Source organism: Falco peregrinus, chromosome 3 (assembly GCF_023634155.1).
Source record: "Falco peregrinus isolate bFalPer1 chromosome 3, bFalPer1.pri, whole genome shotgun sequence".
NCBI lineage: Eukaryota > Metazoa > Chordata > Aves > Falconiformes > Falconidae > Falco > Falco peregrinus.
In genome coordinates, this window is record NC_073723.1 from 26,697,660 (window position 1) to 26,723,785 (window position 26,126).

A 26,126-nucleotide genomic window follows, 5' to 3' on the forward strand; every position below is an offset into this window, starting at 1 on the left:
GAAATAAATTAGAATAGAATCAAAGAATGGTTTGGGTTGGAAGGGACCTTAAAAATCACCTAGTTCCAACCCCCAGCCATGGGCAGGAACACCTTCCATGAACAGGGACACCTGGTCTCTTGAAGGCCAGGGCAGCTACCTTGCTGTGGCACTCCTCACTGCCCTAATGATCTTGAACTCCACCATTTCATGGTCACTGCAGCTAAGGCTGCCCTGGAGCTTCACATTCCATACTAGCCCCTCCTTGTTGGTGGGAACAACGTCCAGCATGGCACCTCTCCTCATTGCCTCCTCTCTCACTTTAAGAAGGAAGTTATCATCAATGCATTCCAGGAACCTCTTGGGTTGCTTATGCTCTGCTGTGTTGTCCCTCCAACAGGTATCGGTTGAAGTGGTTGAAGTTCCCCATGAGGGCCAGGGCTTGGGAATATGAGGCTGCTCCTCTCTGTCTGTAGAGGGCCTCAACCACCTGGTCTTCCTTGTCGGGTGGCCTGTAGCAGACCCCCACTATAATGTCACCTGTCCCTACCCTCCCTTTAATCCTGACCCATAAGCTCTCAGTCGCCTCCTCATCCATCCCCATGCACACCAGCTGGTCACTGACACGGAGAGCAACACTCCCTCCTCGCCTCCCCTGCCTCTTCTTCCCAAAGAGCCTGTACCCTTCCACTCCAACACTCCAGTCATACCATGTCTCCATGGTATTAGGAAATCAGACCTAGAATTTTGTGTTCAGAAAATAACCTTGTCCATATTAAGAAATAAATAAAAAAAATGGGGCTTTAGGGATGAGGGACTTCATCTGACTGAGCAGTTCACAGGAGAATTATGCATTTAAAGTAAGATGAATACAAGAAGCTGACCAATCACTCGTCATACAGAGGAACAAAAGAGTTTGCCATGAAAAGGCTTATGACACTGATGTTTTTCTATCACTGTGGTTATTTAATGCAAAGAGTATCTTAAGCGTTATATTAAAGATAGAAGATCAAATAGGGACAAAAGCTAAGACTACATGGCCATCCCCAGCAACTCATGGAGTTTGTTGCAGAGTTTTGGATTGGCTCTTGAGAAAGTTCCCTTTTTTCTGGAAAAAAAGTTAAATAAATAATAAAGCAGGTTTTCTACTTCGGTTGAAATATGGCTAAAAGGGTGGAAGTCATGCTGTACTGAGGCAATAAAAAGATTACAGTGATTAAAGGCAAATACAGTATGACATAACAAGCCCTGTACAAACCTGGGTTGGCCCTTTTGGCTTTGCTATAATGCAGATAAAACAATGAATCACACCAGACTATCCAAAATAGATCATGCACCATGTCTAGTGGTAAATAAATTACCCCTGCTCCTCAAACTGCTCTTTTCATAAAGAGCCATCCTTCTTGACAGTCTGGAGAGAATTCAGTGAATTTTCTTCCTGTAACTATGAGAACCAGGAAACAGCTAAAATTCCCACATAGTAAGTTCATTTTCAACAACTAAAGTTTTAATATGACTACCCAGTTATAGAAGATTTGCCATAAAAATTATACTTGTATTAATAATGCATTTTTGGATGTTTATACGCTCAGAAACTGTTACAGAAATGACAAATCAAAATACTAGCTGTAGGCAAACCAGCTTCTAGTCTTCCTCTGATAATTACAGTTAGGGAGCTTAATGAAATCCAGCATATCAGATTAGTTTCACAATCCCTACACCTCTGACTTTTACTACCACAACATTTTCCAACAAGTATGGAGCAAATGGATTAGATCTCCAGACTAATCTTATAGTCTTCCCTTCAGACTGACTTTCTTGTACTTTTCAGCAATACTTAAGAAAATATTTTCCAACTAATTGAAAGTCACTTAGTGCTCTCACCAAATTACTCCTCAGCGAGTCTGATACAATTTCTTTTTCCCAAGTGCCTTTGATTTCTTCTCTGTACACACAGACATGCACTTAATTAAAACTTTCTAGTGAAGTGGCATTAGCTAGACACAAAAGGCATACCAAGTTGCTCTTAGGCTTCCTGCCAGAAAGCCAGCAGTGCTGATGCTCTCGTTCATTTACTTTAAAGGGTCAGCAGAACAGACAATTTATGACCACATAAATACGGAGCCAACAACCTATGACCACTATCTGCAGCAATACAGCACAGACGCAGCCATTTACTTGGTCCTGTTCCCTTGGACTGCTTCATGTTGCCGAACGCAGTTCAAAACACACTTTGCTAAGTGTCTTCTGTAACATCGTTAATAAAATAAATCACCAGTATGAGTGTCTAAAAAGGTGTCAGGGAGCAGCATGAACAAATCTCATTAGCAGACAACAGGATTTGTGTGGATATCTACTATTCACCATGTTGAAAATTTAACCCTGGGGCTTTATACGCACAAGCAGGACACAGACGTATCACACTGTGAAATGAGGTTTGGTTTTTATCAGGATATTGGGATTTTTGTTAGGAAATAAAGATATAGGGAGAAAAGCCTTTTGCTCTGATAGTATTATGATTGTAGGAAGGGAAATGAAAAAGCATGTGAAGAAAGGGAGACATCTGAGAAATCATGTAATTGCCAGAAGCATTTGAAAGTCTCTAGGACACCACAACAGCTCTCATCATGTGCTATCAGTTCTGCTTCGGAAGGTTTGAGAGATGTATCTGGCAAGCAGTCCCCAAGAGAAAATATATTTCTGACCACTAGTGTAGCTATTCTTACATGTGAAAGATGCAGCAGGATCTAGATGATGCCACTTGGTTCTGTTAGGTGCTGACTGTCATACATGTGCCTTTCACATTAAAGTTGAAGTGGTTTTCAATTTAAACTAGGTTTCATGTGTGGCAGCACTGCTAATTCTCTGACCTAAAGAAGAGAAATCTTAAAATTTATTTTTACAGCCAGAATCTCTCAGAAGTAGTTCTGCTAAGACTTGAAACATACCAACAACTGGAGATCTCTGCAGGGCACTGAGGCCCAAAGCTCAGCACAAAATCTGAGGATGAGGAAAAGTTCAACCTTGTCTGGAAAATATCTTCATAGTTTCCTGTACAAAAAGAAATGACTGAACTGGAGCACGAGTGCCTTCAACTGACTTCATCATTCAGCAAGACTGACCATCAGTTTATACCCTGGCATATCTTCCTCCAAATGCATTTCTTGAAAAGCAAAACCAAACAACATTCTCCTCATCCTGCATACTCTTGGTAAAGAATGTTAGAAAACTCAGATGAAACCCTGACTTCTAGAATAAAAGCAAAAGAATTGCACTGACTTGAGAAACGCCAGTTTTGCCCTTCAGCAGGAGCTTGAACATGGTCTAACAGGGAAGAGCTCAGCCACATATACGACATATATTAAGGGTCTTGCTCAGAAATCCCATGCCTCCTGAAACTTCCAAAGCATAAGGAAACTGGAAACATGACAAGAAAGGTGTCTGCAGTTTTGCTCACTCACTAATTGCTTGAGATCCAGTGGAGAATTAAATTAACACACAAGCATTTCAATGCAAATCAAAACAAACAAAACACAAAAAACCAGTCACTGAGATATTCAGTCCTCTTTGCAATGTGAAGTGCCATCCACTTTTGAAGAAGAAACTTATGGTACTGTCCTGGTTTCAGCTGGGATAGAGTTAATTTTCTTCTTAGTAGTTGGTGCAGTGATGTCTTTTGGATTTGGTGTAAAAACAATGTTGATAACACACCGATGTTTTTAGCGCTTGCTAAGTAGTGCTTATACTAAGTCAATGATTTTTCAGTTTCTCAGGCCTTGCCAGCAAGAAGACTGGAGGGGCATGAGAAATTGCGAGGGGACACAGCCAGGACAGCTGACCCAAACTAGCCACAGGGATATTCCATAGCCCAGAACATCATACTCAGTGTATAAACAGGGGAGTTGGCCAGGGCTGCCGATCGCTGCTGGGAACTGGCTGGGCATTGGTTAGTGGGTGGTGAGCAACTGTGTTGAGCATCACTTGTCTTCTTTTCTCCCTTCCCTTTGGTTTCTATTTCTCACCCCTTCTCCCTCCCTTTCATTACAATTGTTATTATTTTTACTATTGTTGTAATCACTGGGTTTCTGTGTTTTATTTTAATTGTTAAATTTTTCTTACTTCAACCCTTGAATTTTACATTCCTTCCCTATTCTTCTCCCCATCCCTATGGGGAGGAGAGGTGGGGAACAAGCAAGTGGCTGTGTGGTACTTAGTTACCAGCTGTGGTTAAACCACAACAGGTATTACAGGTTATGATTAAAGAATCTGCAAGCAATAATCACACTCTTACAAAAACTCCAACATAGAGAAAACAAACACAGTAAGAGAATTACATAATTCTGAGTATTTCAGCTACAGCGTGAAGTTGGTGTAGAAATGGAGATTATTTTCTCTAACAAAAAGATGCATGCTATGTTGGCTGGTTAGCACATGCAAATGCCTTTGAAAGGCTCTACAAGAGGCAGAGTAGAGCCTTAATGTAAAATAGACTTCTGTAAAAATATAACTGAGAAAATATTAATCACTTAAGATAAATTTAAACAGATTTAAATGTCTTTTATATTTCAATTTGTAGAAACAGATTATATGCAAACACTAATTCACATTTTATAATTAAGGATGCAGTTGCTTGAAGCAAATTTTTAAAAGCTGTTCACCATAGCTTAAAATTTTTGTTATTTTATTTGTATGTATAGGAAGCTAAATTGTTATTAGATGGACCGGTAAACTAAAAATGTGTATTTTCTATCTTTTGTTATATATGCAACCACTTTATTGGAGCTTAAGCTCCAGTATATAACACTGATTGGGCTTATTACATTGTATTGGGTCTGGCTGGGATGGAGTTAATTTTCTTCATAGCAGCCCATATGGTACTGTGTTTTGGATCTGTCATTAAAACAGTGTTGACAACACATCACTATTTTGGCTATTGTTTACACGGTGTCAAGTCCTCTGGCTCCCACTCTGTCCTCCTGTCTTGTTCCCCCTAAAAGTAGGCAGGGGGGATGAGCAAGAAGCTAGGAGAACACACAGGCAGGGCAGCTGACCACAAGTGACTAGAGGGATATTCCACACCCATACAATCTTGTGAACAGCAATAAAAGCTGAAGGAAAGGAGGAGGAAGAGGGACATCTGTGGTTATGTCACCTACCTTCTGAAGTAACCATTACATGTGTTGAAGCCCTTCTTTCGAGAAAGTGGTTAAACATCTGCCTACCAATGGGAAGCAGTGAATGAATTCCCAATTTTCTTTTGTGCACTTGTGATTCACCTATTACCCTGTCTTTATCTTGATTCACGAATCTTCATACCTTCTTTCTCTTTTCTCGCCATCCCAAGGGACAGTGGAGTAAGTGAGCAGCTGTGCAGGTGTTTGGTTGCTGGCTGAGGTGAACCCACCACATAATCTATAATCTCTTCAGAACTTTTTTCTTCAGATCCATGGCAAATCAAATTTTTATCTTACTACTTCATTATTTAAACATTGCTACTTTGGAGTTTAGTTTCATTATTACCAGAGGAAGTAACAAAGATCAAAACTCTCCTTCCTCCAGCAGAAGGAGTAATATTAGGAGAAGTGAGACTCAGGGAAGCTAACAAAGGGTAAAATTTCAAGAAGTGTATGTTAAAAGCAGCTACCAAGTCGCAGAGGCCCAAGTACAGAGTCCTGGATGGACTTGGTCACAAGGGGATCATTAAGAATTTCAGTGAATTGAGTCTAAGTGGGTGAACCGAGAGCAAGAGGCAGAAGATTCACAGCAGATGCTTAGACAAGGTAGACAGGAAACTGGGCGCAAAGGTATCAGAGAACACAGTGTGTGCAAAGACCGAATCCAATGAAAAGAGGAATACTATGCAGAATTAAGACTCGAAAGAGGAAATACCTGACAAATTGCCGGTCTACAGGGAAGCTGAAGTTCTGCTGTACGATTAAGTTCTGGATCTACAAACACATAAAGCTGTCAAGAAATACAGAGAATTTGGCCCCTTACATCCTGAATCAATTGGCACTGGAGTAGTGTGACCATTTAAGGTGAAGAAAAATCTTCCCTGCTGCCATCTGATGTGAGCAAGCAATCATTCATTACTGGATCAACATGCTCAGGTCCACTTCTTGTTTACCCACACCTAGAACAAATGCTGCCGAGAGCAACTGTGGGTTATCAGAAGAGACCTGTACTCCATGTTGGATTAATTCCACGACAGAGAGACCATGCATGCATGAAGGCTTGAGTTACCCTATCTGAAGAGTTACATGGTCTATTAATAAATCCAAGCTCTCATAGCACAGGCTGGAAAAAACGGCCAGGTGTGTAAAAGGGAAAAAAACCTTGAAAACCAAAAGACAAGTCAATAGGATGTTACACATTCTGTTGCCCTATATACACCTATATATTAGGTGTCTGTACTGGTTGAACTTGAAACCAAGTCCTACAGCTGCCTTATAAACCCGCATCATTCAGCCTCCAGGCCCCGAAGCAGTAAAATAGCACAAAACATTGGAAGTTCATATTTAAGAAATGGCAGTAAACTCAGTCCATGTCAACAGATGTTATTTTGCAGCTCACTACCATAACAAAGTTCAGTAGAAAGAAAAGTTAATTCCATAACAGAGCAGAAGAGACAATATGTGTTATAGCTTTATTCAAGTAGTGTCACTTCCAGTTAAAAAGCAAAAGAAAAGGGGACAGTAAGCACCATGTGAATTTAGGTCAAAACAGATAATTATTTCTGTATGCTTCAAATCTCAAAGAAAAGAACTTTGACACATGGTCTTAGTGTTCACTAACGGACAGACTTCCGTGGCCATGCACTGGCCGTGCTTTAGAACCTGGCAGAGGAATCAGAACAAACACAGGAATGGTCCAGGAGTAATGCCAATAAAACCCATGAAATTTAGAAACCATATATAAAAATAGCCTTTCTGCAGCTAAGGAGAAAGAGGAAACTAGCCTTATATTATCTTGAAAACACTACAGTCTGTTCTTATCAGGAGTTTATAAATGAACAGGTTTTTTCCTTAACTTTCTAATCAAAACTAGGTAAAAGAACAGGAAGTCAGTAGCTGTCAGTGAATAAAAAGCTGATGTGTCTTTCCAAATCCCTTAATCCTCCTTCTATACCAGTCACATTACTTGCCCAGCTCAGCTATTATCTAAGATTATAAACATGCCAATATAAGTTGACACTGGAAGAAAGGTTTGTTTTTCTACTTATCATAGGACTTAAATTGCTGCTGACAGGCCTGGCCTAAGAAAATTTACCATAACTTTCCAGGATGGCTAACTGGAATATGATTTGGAAAGAAAATTATTTGCCTCCAGAAACAACTGCTGTTATGAAACTCTTGGACCACTGGCGCAGGCTGACAGCGCTACCATTCACACAACCTGGCCATCCATCACAAAGCACCAAACCAGCCATTGGCACATAACAGAAGCTACCAGCTGCATTAGCCACCGGTGCCTCAGGCTGGAGTCACACCCTATAAATAAAGTGCAATAATAAATAAAAATAAACCCTGAGTTCACATCAGGGCAATCAGGGGGTCTAGAGATCAGAGTCCTTTCCTCTTTTTGTTCGCCTTTTCTTTCTTTCCTCCAAAAAAAGTTTGATTTAAACCTGGTAAAAGTAGACCTCAACAGCCGAAGCACTGGCAACAGATCACACAAGCTCTAGCTGCAATCTTAGCTCTGTGGACCTTTTTGAGGTTCAAAGCAGTGGAGGGTGAAGGAGACGTCACACACTTATGGCAGGTGACAGCTCAGACATACTTGGATGTGGCAGCTAATTTCTAATTAGCCAGAGATACTGGTGGTAGTCCGTGCACTTTGCAGGACTAAGGTGGTACCCCTCCACAAGCCCAATACATATGCCACATGCAAGACTCCTGAAAAATGGGACAAATGGATGCAGCTCCAGAAATGGAACTGTACTGCACATATACTTAAGCAAATGTCCTCATATTTCTAACCTCCTGCTTCTCACAAATGCTTCCTTCAGTCTGCTGAACTCATTTAAGAAGTTTATGTAGCTGGGCACTGGGGGTTAGGTCTGTCACCTAGGCCATCTTTTGAAGTGCTCTGATCTAGGCTACAGAAGGAAAAGAGAACTGAGCATGCCATCCAGGAGAAATACTCTCCGGCTGTGTGGATATTTGTATTGGGTCTGGCTGAGCCCCACTGCAGCCCTCAGAGCGCTGTGCCTGTGTTGGCAGCTAGCAAGGGGGTGGTAACACACCAGTGTTGGGGCTACCGCTGAGCAGTGCTGCACAGCATCAAGGCTGCCCCTCCAGCATTCCCCCTCTCACCAGCAGGCTGGGGGTGGGCAAGATCTTGGGAGGGGACACAGCCAGGACAGCTGACCCAAAGTGACCAATGGGACATTCTATACCATATGATGTCTGCTCAGATATAAAAGCTAAGAGAAAGGGGGACGGGACGGGACAGGACACAGACACACACCACACATTCATTATTTTCAATGTTCATCTTCCAGAGCAACCACTATGTGTACTGAAGCCCTGCTTCCCAGGAAGTGGCCAAACATCGCCTGCTGATGGGAAGTAGAGAGTAACATCTTTTGTTTTCCTTTGCTTCTGCATGCACAACCTTTCTGATTGCTTTATTAAACTGCCTTTACCTTGCCTGTAAGATTGGGGGGGGGGGGTTCCCCTCTTACTTTCTCCCCTCCCTGTTTTGCCTGTTTTGCTGAGGAAGACAGTGATAGAGCAGCTTGGTGGGCACCTGGTGTCCAGCCAAGGATCCACCACAACACAGTTTAAATGAGTTATACAACATAATATTTCTAAACTGAAGAACGTATATAACCACAGGTTAGAGTATTCCTGAACATCATGATGCCAGTGGTAGGTAGACAGTCAGACAGAGTTTACTAAAAATCCTGAGGATGTGCTAACTTAGAGCCTATCTTTGCAAAGCAATTTGCACATATAAAGTTGGTTTCCACAAAATAAAAATACCTTCTCTATAGCCATGTACACACTTTTCCATTCCACAGGAGGACAATGGGATCAGCAATTGCTCTTGCAAGACTGAAATAAGTACACAACATGAATAATACAACATACCAGAAACTCATTGGTATACATACTGACCTCTGCTATTTCAATGTTGGAGTCTATTGTAGATTTAATTAATTGAAGAAACATTAACACGATAGAGAAAGGGATGAGAGCAGAATACAACATAACACAGAGAAACCACAATAGTTCAGTGTGTAGAAGGATGGGATCAGCTCTCAAATTAAATTGGAATCAAGAGGAATTCACCTCTGTTAGTGATGTCAGTTCACGTTAACAATACAGCTTTTTATAAAGCAGCTGAGAGATATCTTCCTCACATACAAATTGTCAAAGCTGTTCTAATATACAACACTCACTTTTATCGACTTCATTGCTCAGTCCGTTCAACAAAGATTATCGACTAAAAATAGACTTTGTATACAAATTTAAGAGAAAGGTATAAATAAAAAAGGAACTGAGGTACTATATACCTGATAACTTCCAAAGATCTGGTGACAGTAGATAATTCAGTTTCTGAGTCAGAGTTTTGTAAATTTTGTTAAATGTTTTGTGGAAATTATAATTAGCAATGTATTATTAGAACCAATTAAAAACTGATTTTACAAGAAAATAAAACTTAAATTGTCATTTCCTACAGAAAAATAGCTTTGTTCCTCATGATATTTCCACATAAATACAATATTTGTTTTTAGGAAAAGAATTAACATATCAAACCAAGATTTACAAAAACTCTCAATAGTTTCAGGCAGTCTATTTGCAGGAGTTTATAACTTTTAAAGATGATCAATAAAACCTCAAGATTTTCTTTCTTTTTCACACTTAACAGTCCTCTATGAAAATTAAATTCAAAACCACTGCAACTGGGAGAGCAAAATACCTGGTAAGTACTCAATCACTGCGTAACTAAAATATGATACCAATCTCAAGAACACTTGATGTAATTTCCCAGTTTGCACACAGAAGGCTAGAATTACAGAAGACCACTCTGCCCCTTTCCCTCCCAGAACCAGGAAATCCTTTATTTTGTCTAATTGTTTCAAACATCTGCATCAAGTGAGAAACAGCAGAATACAGTACAACGGAGAGGCAAGGAACTTCTGTTCCCAAGATGTGCCTTTTTTCAAAAAACCTCTTGTTTGCAGACATGAAAGAGAATTTCATATTGCCTGCAGTATTCCTTATGAGGAATTTTCATTTGCATAGTAATCAAGATTCAATCTGGGAGAAAAAAAAAAGATAAAGAATGAAGTTTCAAGGCTACCAATCAAACACAATTCTTCATTTTGTCATTGCTTTATAATGCTAAGAAAAGATAGACTCTCCTGAGAGTAAAAAAAAGTTTAGATCAGCCCAGAAGGAGTTCATATGGGGTAATATTAAACAGTGGCAGAAATAACTAACCCACTACAATATAATGTAATGTAGTAATTTATTTCACTTAGCAGAATGTCTTTGGTTAACTTAAGTGTTAACATTCTGCAGAGGCAATCAATTAAAACCCGAAATCCTCAAATGGGAAGTTTGCAATTCCTTGACTGCACCCTCAGAAACAGTTAACTTAAACGCATCATACTAATAAAACAAGTTCTGTACTTACCTGAAGATAAGACCAAAGTTTACTTTTCCTGAAAAGTTACCCTAAAAATGTACTGCATTTGCTTTTTGTATACAAGGTAACAAGAGCCTGGAGTCAGATGCCAGTATCACTTCAGAGAGACATAAAATATTCCATAGAATTTGTTGCCATGTGAGAGAGCAGTGCTCAGGCTTGTAAGAGCACAAGGGACTGGGCAGGCCCTGGTAGCACCCTGACTCAGACCAGGCTGCAGCTCACACAGAAGCCTTGCGCAACTGTGTGGGGGCTGATGCCTTGGAAAACCAAGCTGCTTTTTCTTGTTATTTGCCACCCCTGATTCCTGCAGGCACTGAAGATGCTGCTTCATATGTGCTAGCTACTTAAGGGCAAACTAGCCTGCCCTCTTTCCAACACTTCAGAAGAGGTGAGCTGCTTCTCCAGGTACCAGATTAAAGGTGCTTTGCCACTGCATGGGGCAAATGTCTCACTAGGCTGCCATGCAACTGGGGCACAAGTGTTGAAGTCCTTGACTAGCATGTACTAATAACCTAAAAGCCTACCAACAAATGAAAAAAACAGGGAGCTCATACAGGGGAATAATGGTCTATAGTGTCTTTGTTTCATGAAGGAATCACAATCACCTCCAGACCCACAGGTGCAGAAGCTGGACCTGGCAAGGTGCCTCAAGGTGTCACGACAGCCTGTGCAGCTGCAGGAACTGTGGGGGAAGCAAGGCCACACTGTCTGTTGACGATACAAGATACCTGATGCTTAAGGAGAGCACTCAAAGACGAAGGAAGGAGACAGCATAGATTCAAAAATGTTGATTTTTTGGAGACATTTTAGGGTATGACACTGAATCACGCAGAATAAGAGGTGGAGGTTACCTTATATTCAGTACAGACACCCTAAAATGGCAGAAAAGAACCTATCTTACACTGGTGCTTTGTTATCCTGGTGTTATTTTCCATACCCTGGAAACAGGAGGGATGCCCTCCAGCACTAGTACAGTGTCTTCTCTGGTAGTCTTGCTGTGACCCATAATGCCTTGGGGATACTATTTGACTTAGTGCTACATGGCCTGTATGCCACACACCTGTCAATTAAAGTAGACCAGAGCTGCACAGTAAAGAAAAAACAATCAATATAATAGAAAGAGCAATGTATCTAGCTGATATATTTGTATAACGACACATTTTAAAAAAATACAATTTTCAGATTGAAGTCACAACAGCAATACTATTTTTTGGAGATGAAAAGCAAACAACAAAGGTGAAAACTGACCTCTTAGTGCCAAACATGATGGTATGGGCTTGTTTCACATTTATGAATGCACTGCTCTGCACAGGCTGTTTCTGTTGACCTGGATGAAAAGAAAGAAAGATATTTTTACATCAAGCAACTCAGGACCTTGATTTTAATATTTTGAACAATTAAGTAAATTAGTAAACATCTTCCAGTGCCACTTCAGAGGACACGTGGCAGTTATATAGAAATACTAAGGTTAGCAAAACAATGTAAAGATTAACAAACAAAAGATGAAAGTTAAATAAACTAAGATGAAATCCTACTGGTAGGGCTTAAACTTGAGGTTGTTAAAGCAGTTACTCAACCAAAGAGTTAGGTATAATGCTATATGGTAGCACAACATCTAAAAGCCCTTGCCTCTGAAAAGGGAATTCACGTGCTGGAGTGAAATTCAGGTGCCTCAAAGCAACTAAACAAGAACTTCCTGAACTACCAGTCTGAACACAGCTATAGAAATTTACATCTTAACTGCATTTTGGTGCTCAATTTGTTGAATGACTACCGTAGTAAATTAGTCATTTTTCCAGAAAGAAATCATTAATATAAATAAGAAATTTCCTGGAGTGGGCCTACTAAGTATGGGCCTCAGGAAATATTATTTAAACAAAAAAAATTTCCAAACTTTATAAAAAATATAAAAAATATATAAATATGAAAATACTATAGAATAGGAGAATAATTAAGTCTGCCTAGTCCAACCCTCAGCTCAAAGCAGGCATAATGAGATCAGGTTACTCAGGGATATGTCCAGTTGAGTCTTGAACTTGTCCACAACCTCTCTGGGGAACCAGTTCCAGTAAAAACATTTTTCCTGATAAATTGTCATGGTTTAACCCCATCTGGCAACCAAGCCCCACACAGCCGCTCAATTGCCCCTGGTGGGATGGGGGAGAGAATCGGAAGAGTAAAAGTGAGAAAACTCATGGGCTGAGATAAAGACAGTTAAATAGGTAAAGAAAAAGCTACACACACAAGCAAAGCAAAACAAGGAATTAATTCACCCCTCCCCAAGGGCAGGCAGGTGTTCAGCCATCTCCAGGAAAGCAGGACTCCATCACACATAAGACAAACATCATAACACCGAACATCCCACCCTTCCTTCTTCCTCCCCCAACTTACATATAAACAGGATGACGTTCTATGGTATGAAATATCCCTTTGGCTAGTTCAGGTCAGCTCCTGGCCATGTCCCCTCCCAATTTCTCATGTCCCTCCATCCCTCTTGCTGGCAGGGCCCGAGAAACTGAAAAGTCCTTGACTTAGCACGCTGATGGTTTTAGTTGTTGCTGGGTAATGTTTATGCTATCAGCACTGTTCTTCCACCAAGTCCATAGCACAACACTGCACCCGATACTAAGAAGAAAATTAACTGTATCCCAGTTGAAACCAGGACATATGTAATCACAATTTTCCATGTTACAGCTTGTGTCCACTGCTTCTTATCATACCACTGTATACCTTTGAGAAAAGTCCAGCTCCAGCTCCTCTACATCCTCCACTCAGGTACTCGCTGACAGAACTAAGGTCTCCTGTTGGCCATCTCTTCCTAAGGCTGAGTTGATCCAGCTGTCTCAGCCTGATGTCATATGCCATTTGCTACAGTCCCCTCATCACCTCGTTTGGTCTCCTTCTTGTTCTGGGGAGCCCAAAACGGTACTCCACAGTGAATCTCACAAACGCCAAATAGAGGGGAAGGATGTTTCCGTGACCGGCTGGCTACACTCTTGCCCATGCAGCCGAGAGATGCAAGCAATTTTCTTTGCTGTAAGGGCACACCGCTGGCTCATGCTGAAAGTGTTGTTCACTAGGCCCCTCAGATTGGTCCCCAGCCCATCCTTTTACACAGGGTTATGCCATCACATGGGCAAGACCCTGCATTTTTTTTGCTAAACTTTGTGAGGTTCCTGTCAGCCCACTTCTTCAGCCTGCCCAGGTCCCCCTGAATCACAGCACTGCCCTCCAGCACACTGACTGCTGCTTGCAATGTGATGTCATCCACAAACGTGCTGAAACTACACTCCACCCAGTTACTGATGTAACTAATGAAGACACTGAACAGTGTTGGTCCTAGTATGCACCCATTCTGGGTTAAATGTTTGTTTTCCAGTCATCAAGAACCTCCCCCAGTTGCCATGACCTTTCAAAGATGAGAAAGCAGCCTTGCATTGCCATCAACCAGCTCCTTCAGCACCCCTGAGTGCATCCAATCTGTTGCCACGGAGCTGTGTACATCCAAATGGGCTAAGTGATCCCTAACGCTGTCTTCCTCTACTGCATGTACTGTTTCACTGTGCTAGGAGGCTAAGGCACCTGGGAGGCCTGAGGACAAGTCTCTCTAGCAAAATTAAAAGCAAAAAAGGCACCAAATACTTCAGCCTTTTTTCCATATGGCCACAACGAGCAATGGGCCCATGCTCCCTTTGCTTCCTCTTTCTCTGCCAATGTATTTACAGAAGTATTTCTCATTGCTCTTCACCTCCTCAGCCAGCTTCAGTCCCAACTGAGCTTTAGGTTTCCTGACTGTACCCCAACATACTCCTACATGTCCCATGTTTGCCCCCAAGTAGTCTGTCCCTGCTTCCATCATCTGTGTACGTCCTTTCTGTGTGCAAGCCTGGTCAGTATTCAGGCCACTCCTTTATACAGAACCCCTCCTCCTGGCTTACCCACCTGATCTTATCACTAGTCTCTGAAAAGTCTGTATCATCCACTACAGCACTACAGTCATGAAGGCTTGAAGGCTGTCCCACCATTTTTCTGTAATCCCAATATGGTCAGTGCTGCAATTGTGCATGAACTCCTAATTTCTCCCACCTGTTGCCATGCTATGTGTGTTTGGTAAGGTGGAGCAGGAACCTTGCTTCTGCTGCCTGAAATCATTATCTTTCCCCCTCTTGTCTTGAATGCCACCTTCCACTACTTGTTCACCCGTGGTCTACATCTGTCCCTCCTTCCTCATTTAGCATGGCTCAGGCTCTTATCCTTGCAGAGTTTCTGTGAAGACCCCAGGTATCTCCTCCTCACTTCTCTGGTGATGCATGGTCTGCTCATCATTTCCGCAGCTCCTTCCTCACACAAGTCAGCGCCTCGCTCAGTGTGCCTGTCCCAGGAGAGGCTCCTGTCACCCAAATCCAGGAGAGGCCCCAGGCACTGTGCAGCCCCACACCAGGCCAGCAGCAGCCTCCCTCAGCATGCCATCTGGGTCAAGGTCTCCAACATGCCAAGGACATAACCATCAGTCAGTGCCAGTGAGCATGCCCTGTGGGGTGCTGAGACCATCACTGCACACCCTCCAAGCCATCCCAGGTAAGTTTAAGCAGAGATGCTCTGTGTCCCTGCTGTGCTAATGGCTGTGACAAGGGTGCCACTGTTGCTCCCACAAGCTTAGCCCTCCCAAAGCAGAAGTCAGCCAACGCCAGCAGCAGCCTAGATGCAAATGTGCCAGAAGCAGCTCCCAGCAGAAATGGAAGCAGAGACTCAATCTGCTGCACAGACTGAGAAGACCAACCATGATGAACAGCCTGGACAGTGCTCTGGGTACCCTGCATGCTCCCAGCCCAATGGAGTCCCTTTTGCAACCCCTGTTCACAGCGCTCCAGTCCACTGCCCAAGGAAAAGCTAAACAGCAGCTGGAAAGCACAAGCAGGCACCAGCCCCTCCAGCTCAAGGCTTCTCCCACCAGGTCCCTTCCCACAGTCCTTCCCCACAAGGGCTCCAGACCTTGGTTCACTTCCCTTGTGAATGCCATTGCATAAACGCATTGCCCTCACAACATGTAATTTTGATGCTAATGAAACATTTCTGCCCTACTCCCAAACGTTCAATTTAAAGCAAAAAGACATAGCTTACAAAACAAAAAATTCTATCCTAGATTAGTTGATTTTTTAAATATAAATGTGCAATCTAAATACAAAAGTTTTGTTCATCAGGAAGAAGCTGTGATTACATGATCTTGACTGACAGGAGGATTTTTGTCTACAAACTCCCTCCTAAATTCGTAAGATGCTCAAGGGGACTTCACATCTCCATGTCAAACCAGATAAAATGACACCAGGTAAAATGTCTTGTTATCTCCAGAAGAGAAAGTGGTATTTTCACAGCACCATATTTCATTATGGGTTTGAGCAGTGACATTTTTGTCTCAATTTACCAGTTGCTCTTAAATCGTTTCCTTTTTTGTTTTCTGTCTGTTTTTTTGTCTTGGTGTGGCTCTTTCACTTGTACAGCTGCAAAGAGTCAAAGGGAACCTCCCTCTTCCTTTCCATGCCTGCTTGTTTCCACAATCACAGCCTTGCAGCTGGGCAAGCAGCACAGATATCACCAGCCCCAAGTATATTTTCCTTCCCATGCAATTATTCTCCTTGCCACTCACTAGCATCAGTCTCTGCATTGAGACCATAACAAATTCATGCTTCAAATTAGCTGTCTTGATTGAGAATTTCTGAAGTCTGTAAGCAAGCCAAGTGTACACTCCAACTGAAAATCAATGGATATAGGGCATGCATATTCCCTGAGTATCTTGGGAAATCACACTTCAGTTCCCTATTTACGATTGCCAGGCTAATTGGGAGCCGAAGTTATGCCTATGCTGTCAGATGTGCAGCTCAGAGATGGAACATGGATGAGATTAAGGACTGCAACTCAGCCTCTGCCCCAGTGCACACATGAAGTATCTCAAGCCATTTAGACAGCTGATTATACAATGTGGAGCCTGAATCTGTAAATGCACTACAAAGATTTGAGGCAGGCATTCTTCTTCTCTTAGAAGTAGCAAGGCTAGAGCGCCTTAATTTAATTTTCAGAAGTATTTAGATTGTGACCTGGAAGTCCAGGTCCCATATTTGAAAATTACACAGTCACTTATGATCCCTGGAGCATCAGTGGAACTTTTAAAATGTTAACCCCAGTTTATTCAACCATTTGATGATCACCCCTGTTTCCACTAAAAAGCACCATTCACAAGCATTTATTATATTTTAAGCATCTTACATTAGTAGGTAAAACTGCCTTTATGTTCTTATGATGGGCTTATGTTCCTAACTGAAGGGCTCTGATGACTTCTCTCTTCTTGGATATAAATAATGTTAGTGATGATATAAGGTACTGCAGTTTCTCAGGAAACAGGACAAGCTATTTGAGGAAAACCAACAGGTATAAAATTACCGAGTAGCTGAAGCATCTTCCCTTGAAGGTGCCTGGTGTAAAAGTAGCAAGAGCAAGGTGTTGGATACGTTGCCACCTATCTCAGCAGCAACTCTGCTGCAGCATCATCTTTCTTGTTCTTGCGGCATAATTATATCCTTTTTGGAAAGAAAGACTAATATGGTCACCACATACATTAAATTAAACATTAATTCTGACTTTGGACATTTTTCCCCTTACACAGTAAGTTTCTGCACAGAAATGTTTCCCATACAATTTCACTGGTTTATCAAGAGTAACTGCATGTCAGCTAATGACTTTCAGCTGAACCTTATCCCTCTCTGGTGGGAAGTACTGTCCTCAGGACAAAGTGGCAAAACAGCTGGGGAGAACCATCCTTGATCTCTTCTAGACAGCCACATTAAACGGCTAAGAAAGGCTGTTCAAAGTAAACAGAGTCACTTTGCACTGGAGAAGATGAGAAATATCATTTATCTGCTTGGAGGTAAATTCTGAAGGCTACAAATTCCAAAACGAGCAACCTCCTAATAGCAATAGTGATTTCTAAAATGCTGTCTTAAAGATCCTATTTTATACAGTAAAACTAGCACAACTTCAGTAAACTTTTTCATTTACACCAGGTACATTTAAGCATAATTTACTGAGATTCACACTGACTACTTACACCCATGCAAATCTCAGCACAAGTACCAAGAATAAAAATATTTTCTGTTAAGAACAATTGTATTATAGTGATGAATACGGCATAAAATGTTCATATAGAATTACAAAATGTCTTTAATCAATGACCTGGAGAAGGCAATGGACTGCACTTTCAAAAGCTTGCAGATGGCACCAAATTAGGGGAGATCAGTCGAGATGCTTAAGGACAAGGCTGTCAGCTGGGGAGACTTGGACCAGCTGGAGGGATGAGCTGACAGGGACCTTATGAAATTCAGCAAGAACAAATACAAAGTCCTGTACTTGGGAAGGATGAAACTCTTGCAGTGGCATAGGCTAGGCACTGCCTGGCTGGATGGACCATGGAGGCAGCAAGCTGAGCACGAGCCAGCAGCATGCCCTGGTGCAGAAGTGGCAAACAGCATCCCAGGCTTTTTAAGCAGGAGTCTGGCCAGCAGATAAAGGGAAGGATCACCCCTCTTTATTCAAAATATCATCAGACCATTCCTGAAATACTGCAACCAGTTCTGAAACCTTCCCTCAGTGCAAGAACACGGATAAACTGGAACAAGTTCAGTGGACCATAATGCCCAGAGAGGTTGTGCAGCCTCCCTCCTTGGAGTTTCTCAAAACCCATCTGAATAAAATCCTGAGCAACCTGGACTGATCTCACAGCTGACCATGCTTTGAGCAGGAAGATGGCATAGAGCCCTCCTGAGATCCCCTCCAACTTGAGTTATCATGAGATCCTATGTGCCTATGTATAAAGAAGCAAAAAAATGGAAGGGGATATGAAATGATGGTTGAAGCTGAGATAATTAAAATATAATGCTAGTACAAGTATGATGACAGGATAAATACAGGTAAGATTTTAAGAAAACAGCAAGAAAAGAACACTTGAAAATTTCTGTTCTGAAAGGTTAGAAAAACAGGTTATATTAAATTCCTTTCAGAAGAGGTAGATTCACTATATGTATATACAGGACTAAAAGCAAACAGGAACAAAATGTATCAAAATATAGACCTGACTTAGTTGAGTTGAAAGATACTGAAAACTACGTGGGGGCAATAAGCAGATGAGACAAAACCTGAGAAGTGAAACACTACTATGCACAGTAAGCAGTGAAAAGTAAAAGCAGAAAAAAAAAATAGGCAATGTGAAATACTGAGTCACAAAACAGCAACCAAATCCAAAGGCTGTGAGATCTCTTACCTTTGAAATAAAAAGAACTATACACAGAATTTTAACAGTTCAAAAGAAATAACCTGAAGAACGGAAAGGGAATGACTCCAGTACCCATATCACTGGGGACACCTGAATATACAAGAAGTTTATTAGCAGCATCACTGTTCTACAATTATTTTTCTTTTTGCAGAAGCAAACAAGTGAAGAAGAAAATATAAAAAACAGAAATAAGAGAAAGAACTCTAGTTCCGTACTGAGGCAAGTAAAAATGAACATAGATTTACATGGAACAGGTCATACTTACTGAAGTTACAGTATGATGAAGTGACAACAAGCTAATGGGGATGAAACAATTTTTGTACTTCAGGAAAGCTTTGATATACATTAAAGACAATATGTGATGGCTTTTGATATAAGTATTACGGTTGCAGTAAAATAGAAAGGAAAATTCTAAGAAAGGCTTGGCAGTCGGTTCATTCAGGCTATCTCTGGAAAAAGACTGCTAAGAAGAAACAAATCAGCAGACATGCAAAGCACAAAGTCAACTAGAAATATTCCCAATTCTGTCCTTGCTACAAAGCAATCACTTCGTGGAAACAAAGTTTCTCAATTTATCAAAACCAGTTACTGCTGTGCTTCACCAATCATAACCACTTTAAACAACAACAGCAACAAAACACAAAACAACCAAACAACCCAAAACACACATTACTAATAATGTAAAAGAATCTAAGGCCCTTAAACATTATTCAAACTTTGCAAGTATGCCATGAAGTACCCATACAATATTTAACAAATACACTGCTCTAAATTCTTCATACTCACACCCCAAAGGCAGGGCCTTTGTGTTAATGGCCCCCTCCAAAAGACTCCAGTGCTACCCAAACACTTCTGTACTCAGCTAAATCACCAAATAACACAAATTACATTTATTTTGCTAAACTGTACTTTCATACATTGGAGGCCTTTTGAGTAATTCCACCCAATGCCATCAGAGATTAAAAACATGTAATCTTGGTATTCAGTGTGTCTCAACAATACAGCATTAAACCTAAATACCATACATTATTAAAAGTTACTGATTTGCTGGCACTTAGAAAAAAAAAAAATAAAAATCTGATAAATTCACCAACACCCTTAGAGATACCAAAAGATGAAAAAAAAAAACAAACAAACCAAAAAAAAAACACAAAAACACACACACACACAGAGAAGAAAAGGGGAAGATCATTAACAGCAGAACATTTTTGGTAGGTCAGTGCTTTTCTCCTGCTCTCTGCCTTGAAAATACCAACTTTCTTCTGGAGATATCTGCCCTCTTCCATATGTGGGGAACTGTATACCCTAACTGCCTGAACTGCTCAAAGTTGCTGAATGGTACACAGATACATACAAAGCACATGAAGCAAGAAAACGTCACCTGAATTTTCAAGAACTTTACACAGCAAAGTAAAAAAACTAAGGCACAAAGCAATGTGAGAAACTGTTTTACAGCAAGTAGCCCTCTGCAGTGTAATAGGTTACTTAGGTAGGAGTACATCATCTTCTCAAAAGCTATGCTTCAAAAAACACATGCTACGTCTAGTCAAAGCCACTAGGACCATACAGGGTTAACCAGAAGAACTGTAATGGCCCCTGGATACAATCAGTGAGATTGATTACTTCTGGCCTCAAGCTCTGTGAAACTCCATCTCTAACCACTTATTTCAGCCTTTTTAGTATATTGAACAACCAACCATTTCAAAATAATTTCTTCAAGCCTTTATGAAACATGCAACACATTTATCCTCTTATATAGCCTTGTATAGCTTGATTCTTTTCTGTTTTGTTTGATTACCTTAACACTTGATGGAAGTATACCTTACAATTCAAATAAACAATGAAAGGTTTAGTCTGACAGCTCTTGGAACCAAGTCATTAGTGGTTTCCTAAGCAACTAGATGATAAATAAAAATAAGAGAGCCAATAAAATGAAGTCCTATTTAAACAGAGAAAACCAAAACATAGTTACTAATGTAAAAACCGATTTATCTGAAATGTAAATGAAATCTTTAACAGCAATTCTTATGCAGTGAAATAAGCCCGACTGCCATCTGTTGTTGATCAAAGGTCTGTTCAGTATCAAGAGTTTAATAAATACTTCAGTTTTCCCTCTGTAAATCATGAGGGCAGCCAACATTATGGCCATTAAGAAGTATTAATTCTGTTTGTTTTCATTAACATGTTTTTTTCTGATATCTGAAGGGAAAGTATTTTAGAAATATAGAAATTAACTTCATATATTTGACTATGGTGATTATTTCATCCATCAACAGTCTTTTACAGCAACCACAAAGATCTAATACTATTGTCTGTTATGATTACATTTGTAATCCTGTTAATTTAATCTTCTTACACTTCTAGTTTTTTCTTTATAAATTAATTACATTATGACCTCTCTGTGCTTTTCATTTGAATCATACAGTTTCCATGACAGATGTTTTTTTCTTCTAAAATGAAGTTAAATATTTCTGGTTTTAAGACAACAAAAGATAATTACCAGTTTGCTTCCTCATCCCAGTGACAGCTCGGGTGACCTCACCTGATAATTCTTCTTCCATCCTTTGTTTTTAAACCCTCATCTTTCAAAGAATATGATCACCAAAGCCTCACGATATCCTTCATTTCCGTTTGCTTTGTTTCTCTTCCTTTACTACATTGTGCAATACCATGCATGTATCTTTCTCATGTCATAGCTAAGTGTAGCTTCTGCCACAACATCCACATAGTATATAAAACTTGGCTATGTAGATGTGCTCAATCAGTCATTCCCTGTTAAATCATCCACCTTTGCCTGTAGGTAATTCAAGGCAAACCTTAACTATTGCAGCAGGAGAGAAAAAATCTCTAGCATGCACTGTGAGCATGCTAAAGAAATGTATTGATTGTTTTAAAATAAGACAGATAAAAACAAACAACCATTTGCCCTCCTTCACCTTCACAGCAGCACACACAGCTTCCTTCCCTATGATTTCAGGATAAAGGAACATTCCTCTACATCCTTTAGATCATCTTAAAATCTAAGTTCCTTGAAAATCTAAGGCGGGGAAAAAAAAATGAATAAATAAAAAAAACCCTGCTTCTCTAGGCACAACTGCTGAACTATCAATTATTTATTATTAATTAATGGCTGTGCCTATGAACAGAAAACAGCATGCATTCAGAGAAGAATCACAGGGAGTAACCAGGCCCGATCAGGATTTAATTATTTTTATTTACTAAGAGTTTATAAAGCCTGATGAACCTTGGGGGGTGGGGGGAGTTGAAAATAATAGGCTAAAAAAATAGGCAAGAAAACCTCTTTCCAAAAGCTTACCTGAAGTCAATGAACATTAATGATAAAACTAAATCTGCTGAGACAAACAGTAGATGCAATGGTTCATTTACCGCTACTACGAGATGTGAAGTTGGTGCTACTTATTCACCTCTCTCCCCTCTGAGAAAATCAAGAATATCCCAAGTAGACACAAAAGGATCATTAATGTTCCTCAAAGCCGAAGAAACCAGCATCACTTGCAGCAGGCAGGCTGCTGCTTTCAGACATAGCTCCATGACAGATCTCCCACAGTAGCAAGTGAAGTCTTCTCTTATCAGGCCCATCCTGTTTTTTAACTCCTATTCCTCAGTTTGCTGTCCCTTTAGCTGTACAAATATAACATCATAGAAGATCAGAGAGCTGAAATGAATCAGATTAATATCTTACCTCAAACAAAAAGAAATCTTTAAAAATCAGTATTTACTTTAGAAAAAATACAGTAACTCAGATCATTTAAACGATGCAGCGTACAGCACAGGCTGCACTGGCACAAGGAGAGCATCTGTGAACTCAGGAATAGTTTCATAAGCAGACTTCACAGTCAGACAACATCCAAGTCACAACTCAAATGATTATTAAGGTTTAGAATCTTTAATAATATTTTGTATCCTCTGTACAATTAAAAGGCATTCTAAAGACAGTTTTAATCTGCACAGAAAAGACATGATCTTTCAGAATGTATATCCCACATATATTGTAAATATAAAACAAAAAGTGTGTTGACCTTGAATGGCTGCAAGGTGCCCACCAGCTGCTCTCCTACTCCTCAGCAGAACAAGGGGAGAAAATAAGATAGAAAAGCTCATGGGTCAAGATAAGGACAGGGAGATGGCTCACCAACTACTGGCAAAGGCAAAACAGACTCAGCTTGCAGAAATTAATTTAATTTTATTGCCAATTAACTATAACAGTAGGATAGTGAGAAATAAAAACACATCTAAAACCACTTTCCCCCACCCCTCCTTTCTTCTCAGGCTCAATTTCACTCCAAACTTCTACCAGCAGCTTCTACTTCTAGTAGCACAGGGGGATGGGGAACTGGGGTTACAGTCAGCTCATAACACTTTGTCTCTGCCACTCCTTCCTCCTCATGGTTCCCCCTGCTGCACTGTGGGGTCCATCCCACTGGATCTTCACAATCCTTCATGAACTGCTCCAAGGTGGGTCACTCCCTCGACACTGCTCCAGCATGTGTCCCCCATAGGGGTCACAGGTCCTGCCAGAAGACCTGCTCCAGTGTGGGCTCCTCTCCATGGGCCACAGCACCTGTCAGGAGCCTGCTCCTGCATGGGCTATCTAGGGGCTGCAGCTTCCTTCAGAGCACATCTACCTGCTCTGGCATGGGGTTCTCCACAGGCTGCAGGGGGACAACATGCTTCCCTATGGTTTTCTCCACAGGCTGCACGGAATCTCTGCTCTGGCACCCGGATCACCTCCTCCCTCTCTTTCTTCATTGACCTTGATGTCTACAATTGTTCCTCTCTCCCACCCCCCACCCCCCAAGTTCTCCCTCAGAGCTGCCACACAGTTGTTTCGTTTTTTTACTTTTCTTAAATATGTTATCACAGAGTCGCCACCAGCATCACTGATGGGCTCAGCTTTGGCCACTGATGGGTCTATCTTGGAACATCTGGTACTAGCTCTGTCAGACATAGTGGCAGCTCTTCAAGTCTTCTCACAGAAGCCACCCCTGCAACCTCCCCACTAGCAAAACCTTGCTACGTAAACCAAATACAAGTCTTACATCTGTCTGATTACATGACATTCAAAAAACTGTGTATTTCTATACATCATTTCCTAATGCTGCAGGCGAAACATAGTTACATAATTTACAGCAGCAGAGGAAGGGCTGCAGGAATCGTAATTCCACAGAAACAGAGCTGTAGAGATAAAACAATTTCTGCGACCAAAGCAGATGAACTACTGTTTTTCCTGTACTCTTTTGCACTATTATAAAATGCAGTGGTACTGTAAGCTCAGCTCAGTATTTCACAAGTACTGTATTTTTTTTAAACAGATAAAAGCCCCCTCTCAATAATAAAATAATGTTAGCTAAATGTGATCAATGGCAGGGAACAATTATACAGACCTAAGTCTCTAGTCAGCCACAACAAATAGAACAACAAATAGAAACCTTTGGAGGATGAAGAAATAGAGATGAGCCTTGGCTGTATTTATCTGGACTAATCTGAAAGGGAGCTGAGTGAGTGTATCTCAGACAAAACAGAATACATCAACCACACAAGTTTATTAGCTATCACCATACAAGGAGGCATTTCCATTTTTTTGTACCTGATTACAGATGCTACAGATAATAGTAGTAAACTCATCTTAAAATTATATAGCTTGTTTTTCACATTTTGACTTCTAAACTAATGTTACAGTACTGATTTTCATTTTAACTACAGTTCCAGTGATAATTACTTATATCTAAAATTCAATGTCACCTAACTGTACAGAAGGATATAAAATATGAATTTCAATATATCAATTTCTTATTAAATAGGCACTCAAGCATTTTCCCTTAATCTAGTCTCTATTATTCAAAAGGAGGAAAATAAAAAGAGAATGACATTTATTCAATACAATATGAAGAGTATTTATGCTTAGTCATTAGCTGGTTGAAGAATATATCCCAAGATACAATAATGCAGACTTTCCTGACTGTATTAGAAATGCTTCTTCTCAGACAGTTCACTTACTAAAAGTCTCCCCTAATCAGCTGGCAATTCTCCCTATTTATTCCTAAATTATCAACACCGAAAAAATCTTTCATTCATAATCACTGTGGTTGTCCCACTACCATTCATTTAATGACATTAATGGTTTTTATCCTATCTTTTGGAAGCCATAAGTACAGAAATGACAATATAAAATATTTACAATACTTTATTTCCCTTCCACAATTTATATATATCCAGTTTTGCTGTTGTCCACCTCTGCTCCTTTTCAAGAAGAAAGCTGACTATACATCGAAGTTCTCAGCTGGAATCACATCTAAGAATGCTGCAGACTATATAGACTGTGCCACTCTCAAGCCTTTTGGGCCAGATCTGTGAAAACTGGTGAACAGGTTTTTTAGATCAACCGTTACACTTCCAGTTTTGTAAATAACAAAGTATTCCACTCCTTGGCACTATGCAGCTTTCATCCCAGCAAGCACAGCTGAAGCAAAAGTGGATTTATCATAAGAGAAAAGACTCATACAGGATCGTGGCCCCTAAAGGTTAATTAATATTCCCCACCTGGTCCTATTCTAAAGAATGCTGGCTGCAGTCACATTGTGACTTTCCACTTCTAAACACCAGCAGATCAAGTTCTACTATTTTCCTTTCCAAGCAGAACAAAATTCTTGGTAAACTAGGAAGTTACAAAGTTAACCATCACAAAATAAACAATTCTTAGAAGAAACATTAAATTATTTTACGAAGTCAGCAAAAACTAAAGAGAAAAAGAGAGGCTTACCCCAAAAATAAAAACATCCAAAAATTTTGTGCCCAATTATGTTAAGGCTGTGTTTGGCAGACAGGTGGAACACAAAGAATCAGGGGATCACAGGGGTGTCAGAAATTTAGTGAACACAGAGGAGGGCTAATAGCAATCAGGAGACTACTTATTTTACACTCTTTGCCAAAAACAAAATGACATGTATTCTAGCCATTTCTAATATATATCAGCCTAACTATAACCTGCTCTTGAAAACCTCAAAGGATGGAGGTTGTACAATCTGAAATACAGTTTCAGAAATCTATTTCTGAGAATATTCTTTGTCACAACTCAAGATCTCTAATCGCTACTTTGCCAGCAAACACAGAGAATAATTCTTTACCCTCTTTCTCACAAAAGCAT

General features: G+C 40.5%; 1 protein-coding gene across 2 annotated transcripts in view; it reads right to left on the reverse strand.

Annotated features, from left to right (window-relative positions):
- The window catches only part of OXR1 (oxidation resistance 1), a 290,254-nt gene that overhangs the window by 238,216 nt on the left and 25,912 nt on the right, over positions 1–26,126 (reverse strand). For both annotated transcript variants that reach the window (XM_055799409.1, XM_055799405.1), the window contains one exon: positions 11,890–11,968. In XM_055799409.1, the coding sequence (XP_055655384.1) occupies positions 11,890–11,906 (17 nt within the window). In that variant the 5' untranslated portion in view covers positions 11,907–11,968. Of the gene's footprint in view, positions 1–11,889; positions 11,969–26,126 lie in introns of those variants that run through there.